General features: G+C 40.5%; 1 protein-coding gene across 1 annotated transcript in view; it reads left to right on the top strand.

Annotated features, from left to right (window-relative positions):
• SH3RF1 (SH3 domain containing ring finger 1) overlaps window positions 1-4,319 on the top strand; it is a 178,251-nt gene extending 173,932 nt beyond the window's left edge. The window contains exon 11 of the mRNA XM_047091838.1: window positions 3,910-4,319. Within this exon, the coding sequence (XP_046947794.1) occupies window positions 3,910-4,078 (169 nt within the window). The 3' untranslated portion in view covers window positions 4,079-4,319. The remainder of the gene's footprint in view (window positions 1-3,909) is intronic.
• Window positions 4,320-16,979: the final 12,660 nt, after the last annotated feature.

The following is a 16,979-nucleotide window of genomic DNA, read 5'->3' as shown; positions in this document are numbered from 1 at the left end:
AGGTAGAGAGATGAGGGTCAAATCATTGAGGGCTTTATATGCCAGGCTGAGGATTAACCTTCCTCACAGGCGTTGGCAGCCAGTTACGATTTTTGAGGGATAGATAACTACAAGCAGAGTTGCCAGTTAAGAAAATGGGTCTGTTGGATCTGCGTAGAATGGAATGGAGGCAGGAAGAAATACAGGCAGGGAGGGCAGGTAGATTATTTGACCGGGTGAACGTCATGAGTTTGTCCACCAGGATGGCGGCAGTGACGATGAAGAGGAGTAGATGGGGTGCAGATTTTGAAAGTGGGATTATTAGCAGGTCCCATGGATGTCATGGGAGAGGGGTCTTTGATTCCTGAGGTTCAGAATTTCCCAAAAGCCCTACTCAGATAAGCATAATCCAAGCGAGGCGGAGGGTGGAGGAACAGATGTGAAGGGCTTCTGCAGCTGTGCCTTATATGTGTCTGTTGGTCTGTAAACATTCTACTTTCCATGCCTGACATAGTTGGCCATTTGTGCCCAGAATCTGGCCTTAGGAGTCTATGTTAGAAATCTGTGTGCAAACTACAAGGCTCGAGGCCAGGATCCGAGCTGGAAGATTTCTAAGTAGAGTCTGTTACCGCAGCACCTGGTAGCCTTCATACATCAGGGCTGTGTCACACTTTCCATTATGCACAGGGTTTCTCATTCTGCCCCCCAGAGGTTTATAACTTCGCAATGAAAATTTGCTCCCACTGGGAACTTGGCAGGAAGATTATGTTCTTAGCCCAGCAGCAGTTGTAGTTCAAAAAATTTTTTGACGAAATTGGTTTAGTGCATTTTATAAAATGCAAATATTAATCTAATTCACTTCAAGTTTTTCAAGAACTATTTTTGTTCCATTTCACCTTTAAGGCATCTCCCAGAGAACCGATGGGGAATACATTTCATGAAAGATCTACTCTGAATATGATTTGAGTCACCTGTATGCCTTTTTCCAGAATTACAAAGCTTTGCTCAAATTTTAACTTCCCCCAAATGGCAACTTATTACATTGCTTTCCACGTGGATTTTTAACATGTTTGCATCAGACTTGAGAAATCTTTTCATCTGAAACCCTTCTTCAGATAAGTCTATAATGAAATTATTTGTCCTGCTTTTAATGATATCAGATAAGAGATTCTAAAACCTAACTTTATCATTCTAAAGTGTCATGTCTCATTATCAGGCAGTTCTTTAGACTGTGGCCTGAGTCTGTTTCCTGGATAGAGGTGACCAGTGACTTCCTGGTCCATTCTTCACCTCCTTGAAGCACAGACCCCCACCTGCTATTGCCTGAGCCACGTGATCGCAATGGTAGCTTGCATTTTGGGTGTAAACTATGTAACAGAAACCACTTAAGAGCATCACATTCATAACCTTACTCCATTACATGGTAATACCTGTTTAAGTTACTACAACCTTTTCCTACAGATGAGGAAACTGAGGCTGAGAGAGCAGAGATAATTAGCCCAAAGTTAAACTGCTCTAAATGACCTTTAAGTCTATGTCAGCCCCTAGACCCAAGCTTAGTGCACAGCACCTGTGTGGACAGGGCTGTGCTTCCTCCCTCAGTTCATGCTTGATTGAACCCCGAACCTGGTGGGTTCAGTGGGTTCAACATGTTAACTCATGTTTGAGTTAAATGAACGTTTCTTAGAAATAATAAGTCACCAAGGTGGCCCAGTCAGTTAAGCATCTGACTTTGGCTCAGGTCATGATCTCATGGTTCATGAGTTCAAGTCCCCCTTCGGGTGAGCCCTGCTTCTCTCTCTCTCCTCTCTCTCTCTCCCTCTCTTTCTCTCCTTTCTCTCTCTGCCCCTCACTCATTCACTTGGGCCATCACTCTCTCTCTCAAAAACAAACAAGAAAGAAAAAGAAAAAGAAAAAGAAAGAAAGAAAGAAAGAAAGAAAGAAAGAAAGAAAGAAAAAGAAAAAATAAATTAGCCTCTATGCTATACTTTGTTTCAGACCTTGGAGGATAATTTGGTTCATGTACCCAGAGTAGCTCAGGAATTGTTTGGGGAAGCCATTTGACTTTTGCAGAGATGCCTTTTTTTATAGAGTAATAGTCTGGGGCTCTTGCTGGGGTCCTTCTTAATGAGAGTGGATTCTAGTTTTTATGAGAGGAGATTGATGAAGCTAGCAATCTTCTGAAAGGGCTAGTCTCTGATGGGTTTCATAGTTTAGGGGTAGTTCTATAGAATTTGTTATGACTATCATTATTTAAGCCATACCATTCTTTACTTACAGTCAAGAGTGGGTCTTGTGAGGCTCTGAACTTATTTTCTGACTTTAAGAACCAAACGAAAGTAGAAACTTAAAATCACCTTTATGATTGAATACTGCATAACAGCAAATGGAGAAAAATATATGTTCACATTTTTTTAGTTATCTGTTGCTATGTAACAAATTACCTCCAAAATTGAGTGGCCTAAAACAACAATAAACATTTATTTCCCCATAGCTTCTGTGGGCTGGGAACTTGGGAGTGGGTTTTCTGGGTGGTTCTGGCTTGGGATATTTCCTGAGGTTGCAATCCAGATATCAGCCTCAGCTGTAGTCCTGTAAAGGCTTGACCAGGGCTAGAGGAGTCCCTTCCAAGGTGGCTTCCTGACATCACTGTTGGCTAGTTGGGTTTTTAGAAAGAAACTTTGGTTACTCACCATGTTCTCCTCTCTATAGGGATGCTGAGTTTTCTCACAATGCGGCAGCTCATTTTCTTCAGAGATCCAAGAGAAACTAATGTAGAAGCTACAAGGCCTTTTATGACCTAGACTCAGAAATCACGCAGTTACTTTCACAGTATTTTATTGGTTACACAGATCATCCCCATGCATTGTGGGGGAAGACTACACAAGAGTATGAATACCAGGAGGCAAGGGTCACTGGGGTCATCTTGGAGGTTGACTACCACATACCACCCTCCCCCCTTCCTCTGCCTTGGTTGGAAAAGGCAAGAGAGAGTAAAGGAGTGAAGTAACGCTGGAAAAAATAAAAGAATATGGGGCTCAAAACCTCCATCTGGCTTTCATGGCAGCTAATCATAATTTTGCACAAGGAGACTAGGGGAAAGGAAGAAGGAAGATAATATTAAACCAACAAGGCTTCTTGGGGTTTTAACTGATAATTATCCCTTTTCCTACTAATATCTGAGTTGAGAACCAATAAAGAAACAGACACAGTTGTCAGACAAATGGGTATCAGCCTCGTTACTGGTGGTGTTGGATTGAATTTGTGGTCATTGTCCTTCCCTCCTTGTCTAGACCGTAGGACAGCCTGCCTGAAGGAGAATTTGGGTATGTAAGGCAGATGAACTGCCTTAGAATTGCTGCCTCATCCATGTCGAGCCCCAAAGTAAGGGACACAGAGAGATGGACTTCCAGACTCACTTCTAGAAGGCAGGCCTGACCCCCCTGGCCCTTGACCATTCCGTGCTTACAAGCAGAAGCAGAGCAGAAGCCACTCAGCCTAGAGGCAGGGAGTTCAGAGAGGACTGAATCCATCTAGTCAACCACTTCTCCTAATCTCACCAATCAAATGAATTCATTCCTTTCTTCTTGGAGAAGAGGGAAGGACAGGGCATTTCCTCCTAGGAAACGGAATAAAATTTTCTGTATGGACAAGATACAAACAATGGAAAGGGACAAGAATAGCTTTTGCTGGACAGGTCACTCAGATAAACCAGTCTCATCGATAATGGACTGTTACACACATGTCAACTCTATTAAAATCAAGTCTCTACGAAGCAGAGAGTCATTGTATTTTGAGTTGTTTTACAGATGTTATAAACTTCTGTTATTTTCTATTCTGTTTATGTTTAATGCTCTGTAGACCAATAGTGTACCTTTTTTTTTTCACTACTTTGAGTGGCTTTAACTAAAATATATCTCTCTTTTCTAGGCACAGGGTGGTAGTTTCCTATCCTCCTCAGAGTGAGGCAGAACTTGAACTTAAAGAAGGAGATATCGTGTTTGTCCATAAAAAGCGAGAAGATGGCTGGTTCAAAGGCACGTTACAACGTAATGGGAAAACTGGCCTTTTCCCAGGAAGCTTTGTGGAAAACATCTGAGGAGGCTAACATTGAGAAGGCTGAAGTCACATCACACAACAAAATAGCACAAAGCAATTTAATGGAAAGAGCACATTTTGGACTTCCAGATGGTCAGGAGATGAGCAGAGGATGGGTGTGTGACCCCAGTGCCCTCAGCACAGTTAGGCCAGCCAACAGTGTGAAGAAGGCGTGCGTATGGGTCTTATCATTCTGGGTTCTGATGTGTAAGGTGTGCCTTGTACTGTCTGATTTGCTATACAGAGAAACCTTTTTAAAAAGATATATAGCTAAAATGGACAATTGTTTACAAGGCTTAACTAATTTATTTCCTTTTTTACACTTGAATTTTTCTTGTAATAGATAAATTCTTTGGATTATGATTTTAAGAAATTATTAATTTATGAAATAATAGCTAAGGAGAAGCTGGATTATCTCCTATTGAGAGCAAGAGATTTTTTTTTTTTTTTCGACATAGAATGAATCCCCCTTTCTCCCCTCACCGGTGTTACTTTTTACTTCTTTAAGACAGAAATGCCAGTTCTCTAATTTGGTTTTCTTCTTTAGGAAACTAAAACCTATAACTGAATCAATATCAATAAAGGCCTGGGGTAGGCAGACAGAAACAAGAGAAGAGAAGTTAGTGATTCCCTGTCTTTCTGGTTTGGTCAGGAATCACCCTTAAGACCTAGTCTTCAGTATAATTTTATGGGTTTTTAATTTCCCTAGAATGAAGCCAGTGAAGTGATAAGAATAAAGCACAACCTCAAACAAAAATGTATTCGGAAATGTATTTAGTTTTATAACAGAAGCAGCTGATTCATTGGTTGGAAATTGGGAAAATTGAAGTTGTACTCCTGTCTGAGAATGGCTATGAAATGTAATCGCCCATTTTACCCCAAGTGATCTGCATGCCCAGGACACAATAAAACGTTTGTGAGATTGTGGTGGTAAGTGGTGCACTCGTGCTAAAGTCAAAGGCTATAAGAAACACTGTGAAAAGTTTACATTCATCCCTTGTGATTCTTTTCCCACCATCCTGCATGTGTTACTGGATTCCCACAGTAATAGGGACTGTGCATGGTGTGTATATTTCATTGCAATTTCCTGTTGAGGTTGGTTTGCGCTCAGAAGTGACCAATGCAGGAGGTGTAAAATAAACAGTATTCTTTTTGCTCCTGACCGAGGTCTCTGAGCATACTCGCTCTCTCCCTGGCTAAGGAATCCATCAGCCATTAGACAAGTCATTAATGAAAATGTTCCTTTATGTCCTCCCAGCTGATGGATATAAAGGATGAGCCGGGAGACTGCTCCTGTGACTGTTCTCTTGCAGCTCTGGGAGGCCTTTCACGAGTGAAAGTGCCCACACCTTACAACGGCGGCAGGATCCAGCTGAGCCCGTCTTTTTATATCCATTCTTTGATGTCATTGGCCTCTTCCCATTACATTCCGGCACCAAGCGGTCATGGGTCTGGGTAGTCCTAAAATCAAAAGGAGGGAAGACATCCTGGTAGTGAATGAAATTGTTGCTACAGTTTTTTTGTGAAAAACAAATAAAAAACCTTTTTCATTTTTTACTTTTAAGAATTACAACTGGGAAATGGAAACATGAACTGAAAAGTCTTCTTGCGATAGCAAGAGGTTTCATGGTCTTAAAAAGATATATCATGTGGTTGAAAATGAAATCATTCCTAAATTAACCTTTTTTATATATATATATATATATAAAACACTGTACATTATGTTCCTGTGTGTTGAATTTTTAAAAAAATACTTTACTTGGATATTCATGTAATATATAAAGGTTTGGTGAAATGAATTTTAGTTAGAAAAAAAGCTGACATCAGCTTTCATCTGTGTAAGTTGACACCAATGTGTCATAATATTCTTTATTTTGGGAAATTAGTGTATTTTATAAAAATTTTAAAAAGTAAAAAGACTACTACAGCTTAAGATAATTTTTTACCTGTCTTTTCTCCATATTTTAAGCTATGTGATTGAAGTACCTCTGTTAATAGTTTCCTGGTATGAAGTTGGTTAAAATTTCATCTGTTAATAGATCACTTAGATAATATAATGTATGGGTTTTCTATTGGTTTTTTTTGGAGACAGTAGGTGGAGATTTTGTAACAAGGGCTTGTTACACAGCGATATGGTAATGATAAAATTACAATTTATCATTCCGCTTCGTGTTAATAATTTGAAGACTGGAGAAAAGGTTCAAGATTAAAATTTGATGGTCAACCGTTACATGTCCCTTGTGTTAATTCTTAAAATTTTTCTTTTTTCTCCTTTTTTTAACCTGAGACACATTTGATATATAATTTCATTTCATAAAAATTATTTCCATGTACCTCGAACAGAAGATGTCTACAATAATCAATTCAGTGGTTATGAAGCATTTTACCTCTCCAACTAGCAAACATTGTTTGGTTAGTTCCCCAAGAAGTTTAAAATCTTCTTAAAACAGCTTGTTGAGGGACGCCTGGATGGTGGTCTGTTAAGCGTCTTGATTTCGGCTCAGGTCATGATCTCACAGTTGTCGGTTGTGAGATCCAGACCTACATCAGGCTCTGCGTTGACAGTGCAGAGCCTCCTTGAGAGTCTCTCTCGTTCTCTCTCTCTCTGCCCCTTTCCTGCTCACACACACTCTCTCTCAAAATAAATAAATAAACATTAAAAAACGAAGTAGCTTGTGGAGATTTACCAGGGACTATATAATCTGCTCCCCTCTCCCCCTTCATGATACTAAAATCTCTGGTGACTGCTAGAAGATACATCTTAGCCATAGAAAGAGGTACTAAACCTATAACCAACTATATGATAACCAATAGGTCTCAGCAGAGCTTGGGAACATCATCTTTAGACTTCATGACTTTAATGGAATGCCAGCAAGTTGTAAGTTTAAAGAGACTGTGTTGGTCATGTTAAAAAAATATTTTCCTAACCTAACTTAGTTATTATCAAATTACTTAACAGAATTAAAATCAGGAATTCCAGTTTGTATCATAGCTTTGCTAAATCTACCTTTGTAACCACCTGAGCAAGTCAATTATTACTTAGTGTCCTCCTGTGACTGCCCTCTCTGCCACATTGAGTGAAGGCGAGGAGCAAAGGAGACTATGCCACTGTTTTGAAAAGTGCTATTGTAATAAACGGCAGCATTTTCATCTCTGGTTTCAAATATTTCATCTCATTCTCTTGGAGTACATGCATATAATGCCTTTACTGTGTCTAATTAGATTTAGAAGGAGCAAATTAAGGTGATGTTTCCAGCTGTTATGCATTTAACTTCCTGTTCCTGATGAGAATAGGACAATTTTCATACCTGTAGAAGTTCAGAATATTTCAATCCAGAGCTCTAAGCAACATTAGAATTCAAGTTTGGAAAATGCTTATAATAGATGTTAGGCTAAGTTGTTGTGTGTATCCATGTGAATTTTAGAAAATTAACTAGGATCAGGATGCCTGGATGGCACAGTCGGTTAAGCATCTGACTCCTGATCTCAGCCCAGGTCATGATCTCATAGTTCATGAGTTCAAGCCCCGCATCAAGCTCTGTGCTGATGGCATAGAGCTTGCTTGGGATTTTGTCTCTCCTTCTCTCTGCCCCTGCCCTGCTTGTCCTCTCTCTCTCTCTCTCAACATGAATAAATAAATTTAAAGTTACCTGAAACCAATTAAATTATGCCCTTATCGAGGTAGCATCCTATTGAAACTATTCCTTTCCAAGAAAAAGAATTTGCCAAGCTACCACAGTAATGGAGAGAACATTTACAAAAGAGATTGGCCAATGTCAAGGCTTAGAAGGCCTTGCCCTTCACTAACTCCTGTGAACTGCAGGCTATAATGGGATATGCTCCAGTGTATATGGATGTTTCTAATGGGACTTTGCTCTATTCCCGGGAGTAATTATCATCAGAGACAGTAAGCTGTTGGAGTGGTAACCAGCCAATGTGAACTGTGACAGTTTTAAAAGACTCTCTCTCTGATTTACAAATGAATGTTTCTTTTATTTCTTTCGTGTTTCCTATTAATAACTTTCTGGCTTGGCTACTTCAATTTCCATTTTGGAAACACCACCTTGGTCTCATTCAGGGCAAATTCTTATTGCATTGCAGTCATCCAGACATTCAATAATCATGTTGAAGGGACCTGCGATTCACATTAATCTTTGAGCCATCATTCAATACTATTATTATATGGTAAGACTACTTTAGTGATACTGTTAAGTCTCCAAAGACAACAAAACTATCCCTACCAGTAATCAGTGAGCCAGATGTCACTGCTATTGCTTCCAACTTAAATAAGAAATTTGGTTCCAGAAGGCTTTGACCTTGAGTTGAATCTTTCAAGGTCTGAATCCTTGTAAAAGTACTAGAAAAAACCATCAGACATTTCAGAGTGAGAAGGCCTTCCTAAATATGACTCAAAAACCAGAAGCCATAAAAAAGGAAACATTGATACATTCAACTACAGAAAAATATCTACACAAAAAGACACCATAACCAAAGTCAAAAGGAAATAATAGACAAAAAAGGTACTTGTAACTCCTATAGCAAAGTTTCCTTTATATATAAAAAGCTCCCACAAATCAATAAGAATAAGAACAAAAGCCCAAAAGTAAAATTGACCAAGGATTTGTGACAGAGACTGCCAATTACCTCCCAATGTTCATTTTTCTTTAAGTTTTTTTTTTAAATCTTTATTCATTTTTGAGAGAGAAAGAGCCAGAGCATGAGCGGGGGGAGGGGTAGAGAGAGAGAGGGAGACACAGAATCTGAAGCAGACTCCAGGTTCTGAGCTGTCAGCACAAAGCCCGATGCAAGGCTTGAACCCACAAACTGTGAGATCATGACCTGAGCTGAAGTCAGATGCTTAACCTACTGAGCCACCCAGGTGCCCCCCAATGTTCATTTTTCAGTTCTTCCTTATTAACTGATATCTGGGCAATGTACTCAATCAAAACCTACATTACCAGTTTTTCGTGGATGCAGCCATGTGACTAAGTTGTTGAAATACAAGTTCAAGTGTTAAAGGAAACTTCTGGTAAGTTCCTAAAAGGGCACACACCCTTTGGCCATTTTGCTTTTCCTTCTTCCAGCCTGCAATGTAGAGTTGAAGGCTGGTACTCTAGCAACTGTTGAACCGTAAGTTTCAACTTTTAAGATAGAAGCCACATTTTATTTTATTTTATTTTTAATACAATTTATTGTCAAGGTGGCTAACATACAGTGTATACAGTGTGCTCTTGGTTTTCAGGGTAGATTCCCGTGATTCATCACTTACAGACAATACCCAGTGTGGAAGCCACACTTTAATGTGATAGAGGAGGAAAAAAAAGAGCTTGAGACCCTGATACACTTGTGGCCTTCATGCCAGCCTGAACTACCCATCTTCAGAGATAACTTATGTGAGACTAAGTCCCTTGAATTTAAGCCACTCTAAGTGTGATCTCTTACCCTTAACCAACATGACTGATGCCAATATAAATTGCTACTTTGGGGGGGTCTGGCTGGCTTGGTCGATAGAGTATGTGACTTTTTTTAAAGTTTATTTTGAGTGCGGTGCAGAGAGAGGGAGAGAGAGAATCTCAAGAAGGCTCCACAGTCAGCACAGAGCCTGTTGTGGGCTTGAACCCACAAACTATGAGATCATGATCTGAGCCGAAATCAAGATTCGGACACTTAACTGGCTAAGCCACCCAGACACCCCTATAGTATGTGACTCGATTTCGGGTCCCACACTGGGTATAGAGCTTGCTTTAAAAGTAAATAACATAAATTGACAGTCATCAAAAAGAAATTCTAATATATATGAAGGTTCCATTCATTCCTAATGTAGATGCACATTAACAACAGTGAAGTATTTTTCACCTATAAAATTGGAAACTTTAAAAAATTAGAAATCACTGTGTTGGCAAAATGAGGAACACTTAGTATTTTGCTATTGAGAATATAATTTGATAAAATGTGTAGGGAGAACAATCTAGAAAATATCAAAATTGCAAATGCATTTACTCATTCTACTTCTAAGAATTTGTCTTCTGGTATATTTATTTATCAAGTGTAAAATGACAGTACCATATTCATTGCAGTATTATTTACAATAGGAAAATATTGGAAACAACCTAAATGTCCGTCAATAGGAAACTGTTGAATTATAGTAAATTTACTATAATATCAGACTACTACATAACCATGAAAAGAATGGGGAAGTCTTTTATACATGGATATGGGAACATCTCTGAGATATACCATTAAATGAAAAAGATAAGGTAGAGTATGCTACTGTTTAGGAAAAAGTCAGTAGGGGAAAGACTATATATAGTACATCGATAGTGTGTATATATAGCTCTCTAGAAGGATGTATAAGAAATAGAATGTTGGTTGCCTTCACCATTGAAGATGGGACTTATGCTAACTTATAGTAAGTCTCTCAGAAAGATACAAGAAACTGAAACTCCAGTCTTCAGTGGAAGCCATATACAGTTGACCCTGAACAACACAGGTGGGAACTGTGCACGTCCACTTATACGCAGATTTTTCTCAATAAATACAGTATAATACTATGAACGTATTTTTCTTCCTTATGATTTTTTTAATGTTTATTTTTTAGAGAGAGAGAGAGACAGAGTGCAAGTGGGGAAGGGGCAAAGAGAGAGGGAGACAGAATCTGAAGCAAGCTCCAGGCTCTGAGCTGTCAGCACAGAGCTTTACGCAGGGTTCGAGCTCACGAACTACGAGATCCTGACCTGAGCTGTACTGAGCCACTTAACCAACTGAGCCACCCAGGTGCCCCATCTTCCTTGTGATTTTCTTAACATTTTCTCTAGCTTACTTTATTGTAAGAATGCAATATATAACACATGACATACAAAGTATGTGTTAATTACCTACATTATCAGTAAGGCTCTGGTCAACAAGCTATTTAGTACTTAAGTTTGGGGGGATCCAAAATTTTTGACTGCATGGGGCACCGGTGACCTAACCCCTATGTTGGTCAGGGTCAACTGTATTTGGAAAAGAGAATGAAGAAGGGCAGAGACAAACATTAAAAATTTTTTAGGAAAATGAGATCTTTGAAATTAAGTTGGAAAGCAAAAGGATACCCACTTTAGTGAGAATGATTCATCATGTTACTGCTGAGTTCAAGACCAGACAGAAAAATTATCTCGAGAGAGAGCCATTCCACATTCCACTCCTGTTCAGAGCACATTGTCTTTAAGAACCCAGTATAGCCCAGAGGTTGATTTTCCACAAAGAACTGACTTTTATTCCTCTGCTGTTATTTTGAGAAAGTGAGAACCAGTGGACTTGTTTTATGGTACAATGGATACCATGAAAAAGACCTAACAAAATAAGTTGGATATACAACTAAGTCATTGATTAGATTCCACTGGGGTTTCCGCATGTATTTCCAAGATATAGAACTAGCACACTTGCTGTGGTGCAAAACAAAGGGAAAGTCTCAACAAAAGACAAATGCTATGGTGCAGGCTTCCAGACTTTGATCTCCTCTAAGGATAAGTCTGAAACAAGGCAGGTGGTCTTGGTATGAAAACTTTCACAGGAGTCCTTAGCAGTTCTAGACAGGCATACTACCTACACATAATGGAAATAGATTCAGACATTCAACATGTCGCTCATCATCTAGGTGGTTCAAGATGAGAGAGCAAGAGTAATGATTATCTGCTTGGCAAACTTGAACTCACAGACCTCACCCACTCCTCTTGGATCATGCAGAATCAAGAGGCCTCTAGCCTTAATCCTCTCAGAGGAGCTGCTACCGGCAAGAGGATGAGTAGCAAAAAAAGCCCCACCAAGACCTGCCTCCCAGAGCAGAAGGTGTTTGATCAAGATGTAAGATTCACAGTCCTTGCTGACACTATAGCTATATAGGTTTTCTCCAGCTCTTTCTGCAGATTTTCAACTTTACCTTTCAAGGAATTCAATTCTTTTTGAAGGTGGAGCCTCTGAAAGACCCATTATTGAAGGAGATCAGTCTGCCACACCCAGCTGGCCATTAAATCACAGGACCTCATAGCTGAAATGTTTCTAATGGCAGCTGTAAAATTACATTTGAACTGTTATTTAAGTGTTTGGCTGTTCTGAATATATTTTATATATATACATAATATACTATATATATTATATATATATAATGTATATTATATATATAATATAATATATATAATATAATATATATAATAAACTTCATCAGTATATATTTTCTAGATCCGCACTAATAGAACTTATGCTCCAGAAAGTGACGGAAAGTTTTACAGTTTTTTATCTGCACTGTCCAATATGGTAGCCACTAGCCACTTGTGGCTATTGATCCCTTCAAAAGTGGCTACTGTGAGGAATTGAATCTCTAATTTGATTTAATTTTAACTAGTTAAAATTTAAATTTAAGTAGCCACGTGTGGCTAGTGGCTACCATATTAGACAGTGCAGTTTAAGACAATAACTATTTTTAAATGTTCGGACCAAAAACAAAATGTAAAAGCAAACAATGTGGCATTGCTATCCTGTATCCGACTTCTCATTTGGAGGCACCAATTTATAAGTTAAGGATCACAGAACTGGATTCTAACAAAGAAACTTTCCCAAGATACGTGAAAACATCTTAACTTTGGGCAATAGAGATTATTCTTTTAATTTTCAGTAATTTCTGGTGGGGTTTTGGGCTGGTGGGGGTTCGGAGCTGATGGCCAAGATGATAGGGAAAAATCTGTTATAAGATGGCTGACAGGACTGATAGGGAAATTCCAGTCCCCCGACAGAAGACTTCCCTTCCAGGTTCTTCTTCCTACTCTGCTTGCCTCACGGGCCAAATTACTAATGCGGAATGCGGAAGTAACACACTATAAATTTTTCCCTCTGCTTACACTCACTCGCTCGATCTCTCGCTCAGGGCTCAGACCTCTGGAGACTGATCTCCTCTGAGCCCGCCGGTGTGAAACAAGCCTCCTGCCTTCCAAGATCTCCGAGTGCTGCTTGGTTCTTCCGCCTGGTGATCCAGACCAGGTTCCATAGCAAAGAAAGAATTCTTGAAGATGTCTCTGGTGCAAAAAGGTGATTTTATTAAAGCACAAGCACAGGACCGCTGGGCAGAAAGAGCTACACTGGAGTTGTGAAGAGTGATTAGTTATAAGCTTAAAGTCTTAAAGTCAGGGGAAATAAAGTCCTGAGGAGGTTTCTTAAAGGGATTTCCATATGCTAAAGACTCACAGATTACTGGAGGCCTAGCTATTGTCAAGATGAGGTTGTTTTTCCCTCTAGCAAAGCATTAACATTAAGACAGTAGGGAGTTCCTGGACATTATTAGGCTATTGATAAGACTGTCCTTTTCTTGTAATTTTACCAAGATATTTGTAAACTGATGGAGGCTTTTATCAGTTTAACCATTTATTTTCTGTCCTTTCCTTTGTTTTGGGGCAGCCGGGAGTGTCTGAGGAATATCACACACATCCCACCTGGGGAGGGGGGTTGCTAGGTAGGGCTTGACCCTCAGCTTGCCTTATGGTCCCTCATCAGTTATTTCCCCCTTTTGCCCCCCAAAAAGTAGACGAAGTAAGAAGTTAAAGAAGAGAATTAGGAGATCCTACTAAAACTCTTTTTTTAATGTTTATTTATTGTGCACACATACACACACACAAACAGGGGAGGGGTAGAAGGAAAGGGAGAGAATCCAAGCAGGTTCTGTGCTGTCAGCGCAGAACCTGGCTTGGGCCTCGATCCCACGAACCATGAGATCATGACCTGAGCCGAAATCAAGAGTCAGTTGCTTAACTAACTTAGGCACCCAGGCACCCCCCTACTGAAGCTTTTTGGTGTGGCAGAAAGGACCAGTGCCTTCGATACAAGCAGAGATCCTGTCATCCTTCAAAGGGCAGGCCTCGTCTCCTCTAAGCCTGTCTTGATTTTAACATTCACCTTGATCTTGAGCCCACTAAGGGCCACAGAATGAACACATGACTCTCAAAGCTGCTAAGATGATGATCAGATGATCTGCCTACTGGGAACTTAATGAACATTTTCTCAGCGGATTGAGGTTGGGGTTTATAGAGGGGAAAAAAATGGAATTGTAGCCCCTCTAATTAAACATGAAATGACACCTGTGGAACAAAGGCCATGCTTCTTATTCCCCAGGCCCTGGAGCAAGGTCAGTTTAAGTGGAGGCCAGTGCCTTATCTTTCCAATCACATCTAGTTCATTTCTTTTGCCAGAGAAAATTGAAAGCTTAATGGAATTACCTTTTCCCTTTTTTTAAGCACTCGAGGGTGCTACAAGGCATAAAGCAAAAACGTCCTTTTGAGTAAAACCAATTTCCTTATAAATTATATCACAAAAGCACATTCAATAAACTCCCTAAAGGCAGAAACAAAGTCATGAAGACTGAGGCCCCACTGCCAGCTCACTCCTTAATACAAGTTAATTCAGCCATAGCCTGCGGTCTTGATTGGTCTTTTTTCCTTTCTCACAAAGGTTTAGTAAGAGGTTCTGTTAAGAACTGATTCTGGATCGGGAACCTTAGTTCTGGGGGGAGGGGAGATTCTGTGGGTATCTGGACGATACCAGACGTCAGCATCACCATGTCTTGTGGGTCCCATGTGTGAAACAGCTGCTGGCTTTAAATTACTTCATATTGAATGAGGCCACGTTGGTTCTTGAAGCCCTCTGTGTGTCAGCAAGCCCTCTTCCTCAACCAGGAAGCCCAAGAGTTGAAACCTGAAGTACATAAGACTGCTTAACGCATGCTCTAAATACAACATACTGTGTTTATTTCTTATTGCACTTTCCTGTGGCATTGATAAAGGTGTTTGTAGTGACTAGAACATTCCAACCGCCAGGCCAGAAAAGCCCTCTGATAACAACAGAATGCCGTAAGATCACACCCCACACATCCCCTCCCCTGCCTATGATCACACGCTGAACATATACGGACCCCCACCCACGATCAGACGTTCTCTGCCTGCTCTCCGGCATGTACCCCTCACCCGCAATCTCTCCCTGTAGAACTCTAGGTGTCTATCTTGTGGGCAGAGCCTGTCACCTCCCCTAACTGCTGGCACCTGAGGTAAATTTCTCGCTTTTCTTTTCCAACCCTCCTCTCTTGAGTTATTGGCTTCTCCTGGGACCAATTTATCTGAGTTTGTCCGGCAGGAGTGTTGGCAAACCCAACTGTGCTCTCGATTTGCCTAGCCCCTTGTCCCAAAGGGGATTCCCAGGAGGGAGCAGTCAGCCCCCGCGCTGCACCAGGGCTTCCCTTCAATTCCTGAGTTAAGGGCTGTGATAGATCCGTAACATGTGGACAGTAAGTAAAGATGGACATAGAGGGTAATTTAAGAGACACAGTGCTCAAAGGAGGCTCATATATTATATTGTTCCCGTGGTACTCAAGCAGCCAAGTCTTTATACAATAGCCACCTGCAAGGACGCAAGTCTGAGGTAAGGAGTAAGGAATCGTTCCTCTGTTCCTGTCTGCAGAGGAAGAGCTGGGCTCTTGAAGATGTGAGGAAACAGGACAAACCGCCTGCTTGCTCTGGCTCCCGCCCCCATGGCAGTAGGGCGGTCCCCCATATAGTGCCACTGCACGTTGTACTGGGTAGCAATTGTGGGATTGCTATGATGTGGTGATGGGTGCAGAAATCAAAGCTGGGCTGGAATGTCACCCTTCACGCTAAACTGTTCTTTTCCTGTGATTTCTTTACCCACTGACACAGATGTGTGGGATTGGCATGTTATCAGTCAGCCCCTGGAAGAAAACTGACGTGGGTGAAGCTTTCAAGAGGGTATCTCAAAAGAAATGCTTCCCATAAGCAAAGCTGTAATAATCTCTCCCACCATTTAAATTCACCCAGTGGCTCAGGCCTGAAGAAAGCAGACTCAAAACTTTTAAAATCAGAATCTTGCCCTCTGATCCTGAACAATTCTTTATGCCAGAGAATGCATTTATTTTCTTTTCTTAAAAAAAAAAAAATCCTATGGTTTGGATTATTTCTCTCTTACCTCACTGTCTCTGTTTCTCTTCTTGTGTCTCCATCTCTGCCTGTTTATCCCTGTCCCCCCAACCCCTCACTCTCTCTTTAGAGTAGGTGTTGGGTGATGGAGCTTGGTGTCTGGTGTGATGTTCCATATACTTAACTACTCCTCTTAAATTCCCATCTGAAAACCCATTGAGGGTTGTTGTTGTTGCCTTTTCTCTCTCCTTAGTTTTAGTTGTATTAAGTCATTTTCAGGGTACTGGGATATAATAAAAGACAACACGGCTGAATCAAAAGGGGGAAGAAGACTTCAATGATTCCATCTGAATTCCATTCAGATTCTCAAGGAGCTGAAATGTATTTGTTATTTGCCTGAATTTCATACACTTATGCCCCACTATGTTTCAAAACCAATTATATTATTCTATTGAGTGGGTTCTCACAACCCACCGTGTGTTTAGCTAAAACAATCCTTGTGACAGATACAGAAGAAATACTTTTTTTACACTGCAAATGTTTGGAGGTACCTTACAACAACATATACAATAAAAATGGCAAAAAAAAAAATGCAAGTAGGTAAAATGTGTGATTAGGGAAAACAAATAGGATAGCAAGAGGAGGGGATAATTAGAAGAAATAGGGGTGCCTGGCTGGCTCAATCAGTGGAGCATGCAACTCCTGATCTCAGGGTTGTGAGTTTGAGTCCCACGGTGGGTGTAGAGATTATTTAACATAGAAGAAGAGAAAGAAGAAGGAGGAGGAGAAGGGGGGAAGGTGGTGGAGGAAGAGAGAGAGGGGAAGGAGGAGGGAGAAGGGGAGGGGGGGAGGAGAAGAAGAAGAAGAAGAGGAGGAGGAGAGGAAGAAGAAATAAAAGACACTGTCCTTGCCCTTGAGATTACAGTCTGGTGGGGGAGAAAACACAAACTGAAA

The sequence above is a fragment of the Lynx rufus genome, unplaced genomic scaffold, assembly GCF_022079265.1.
Source record: "Lynx rufus isolate CCGP_SWC_20201006 ecotype Redwood Valley unplaced genomic scaffold, mLynRuf1.p SCAF_3, whole genome shotgun sequence".
Classification (NCBI taxonomy): Eukaryota; Metazoa; Chordata; class Mammalia; order Carnivora; family Felidae; genus Lynx; species Lynx rufus.
This window is presented reverse-complemented; position numbering and strand designations above follow the sequence as displayed.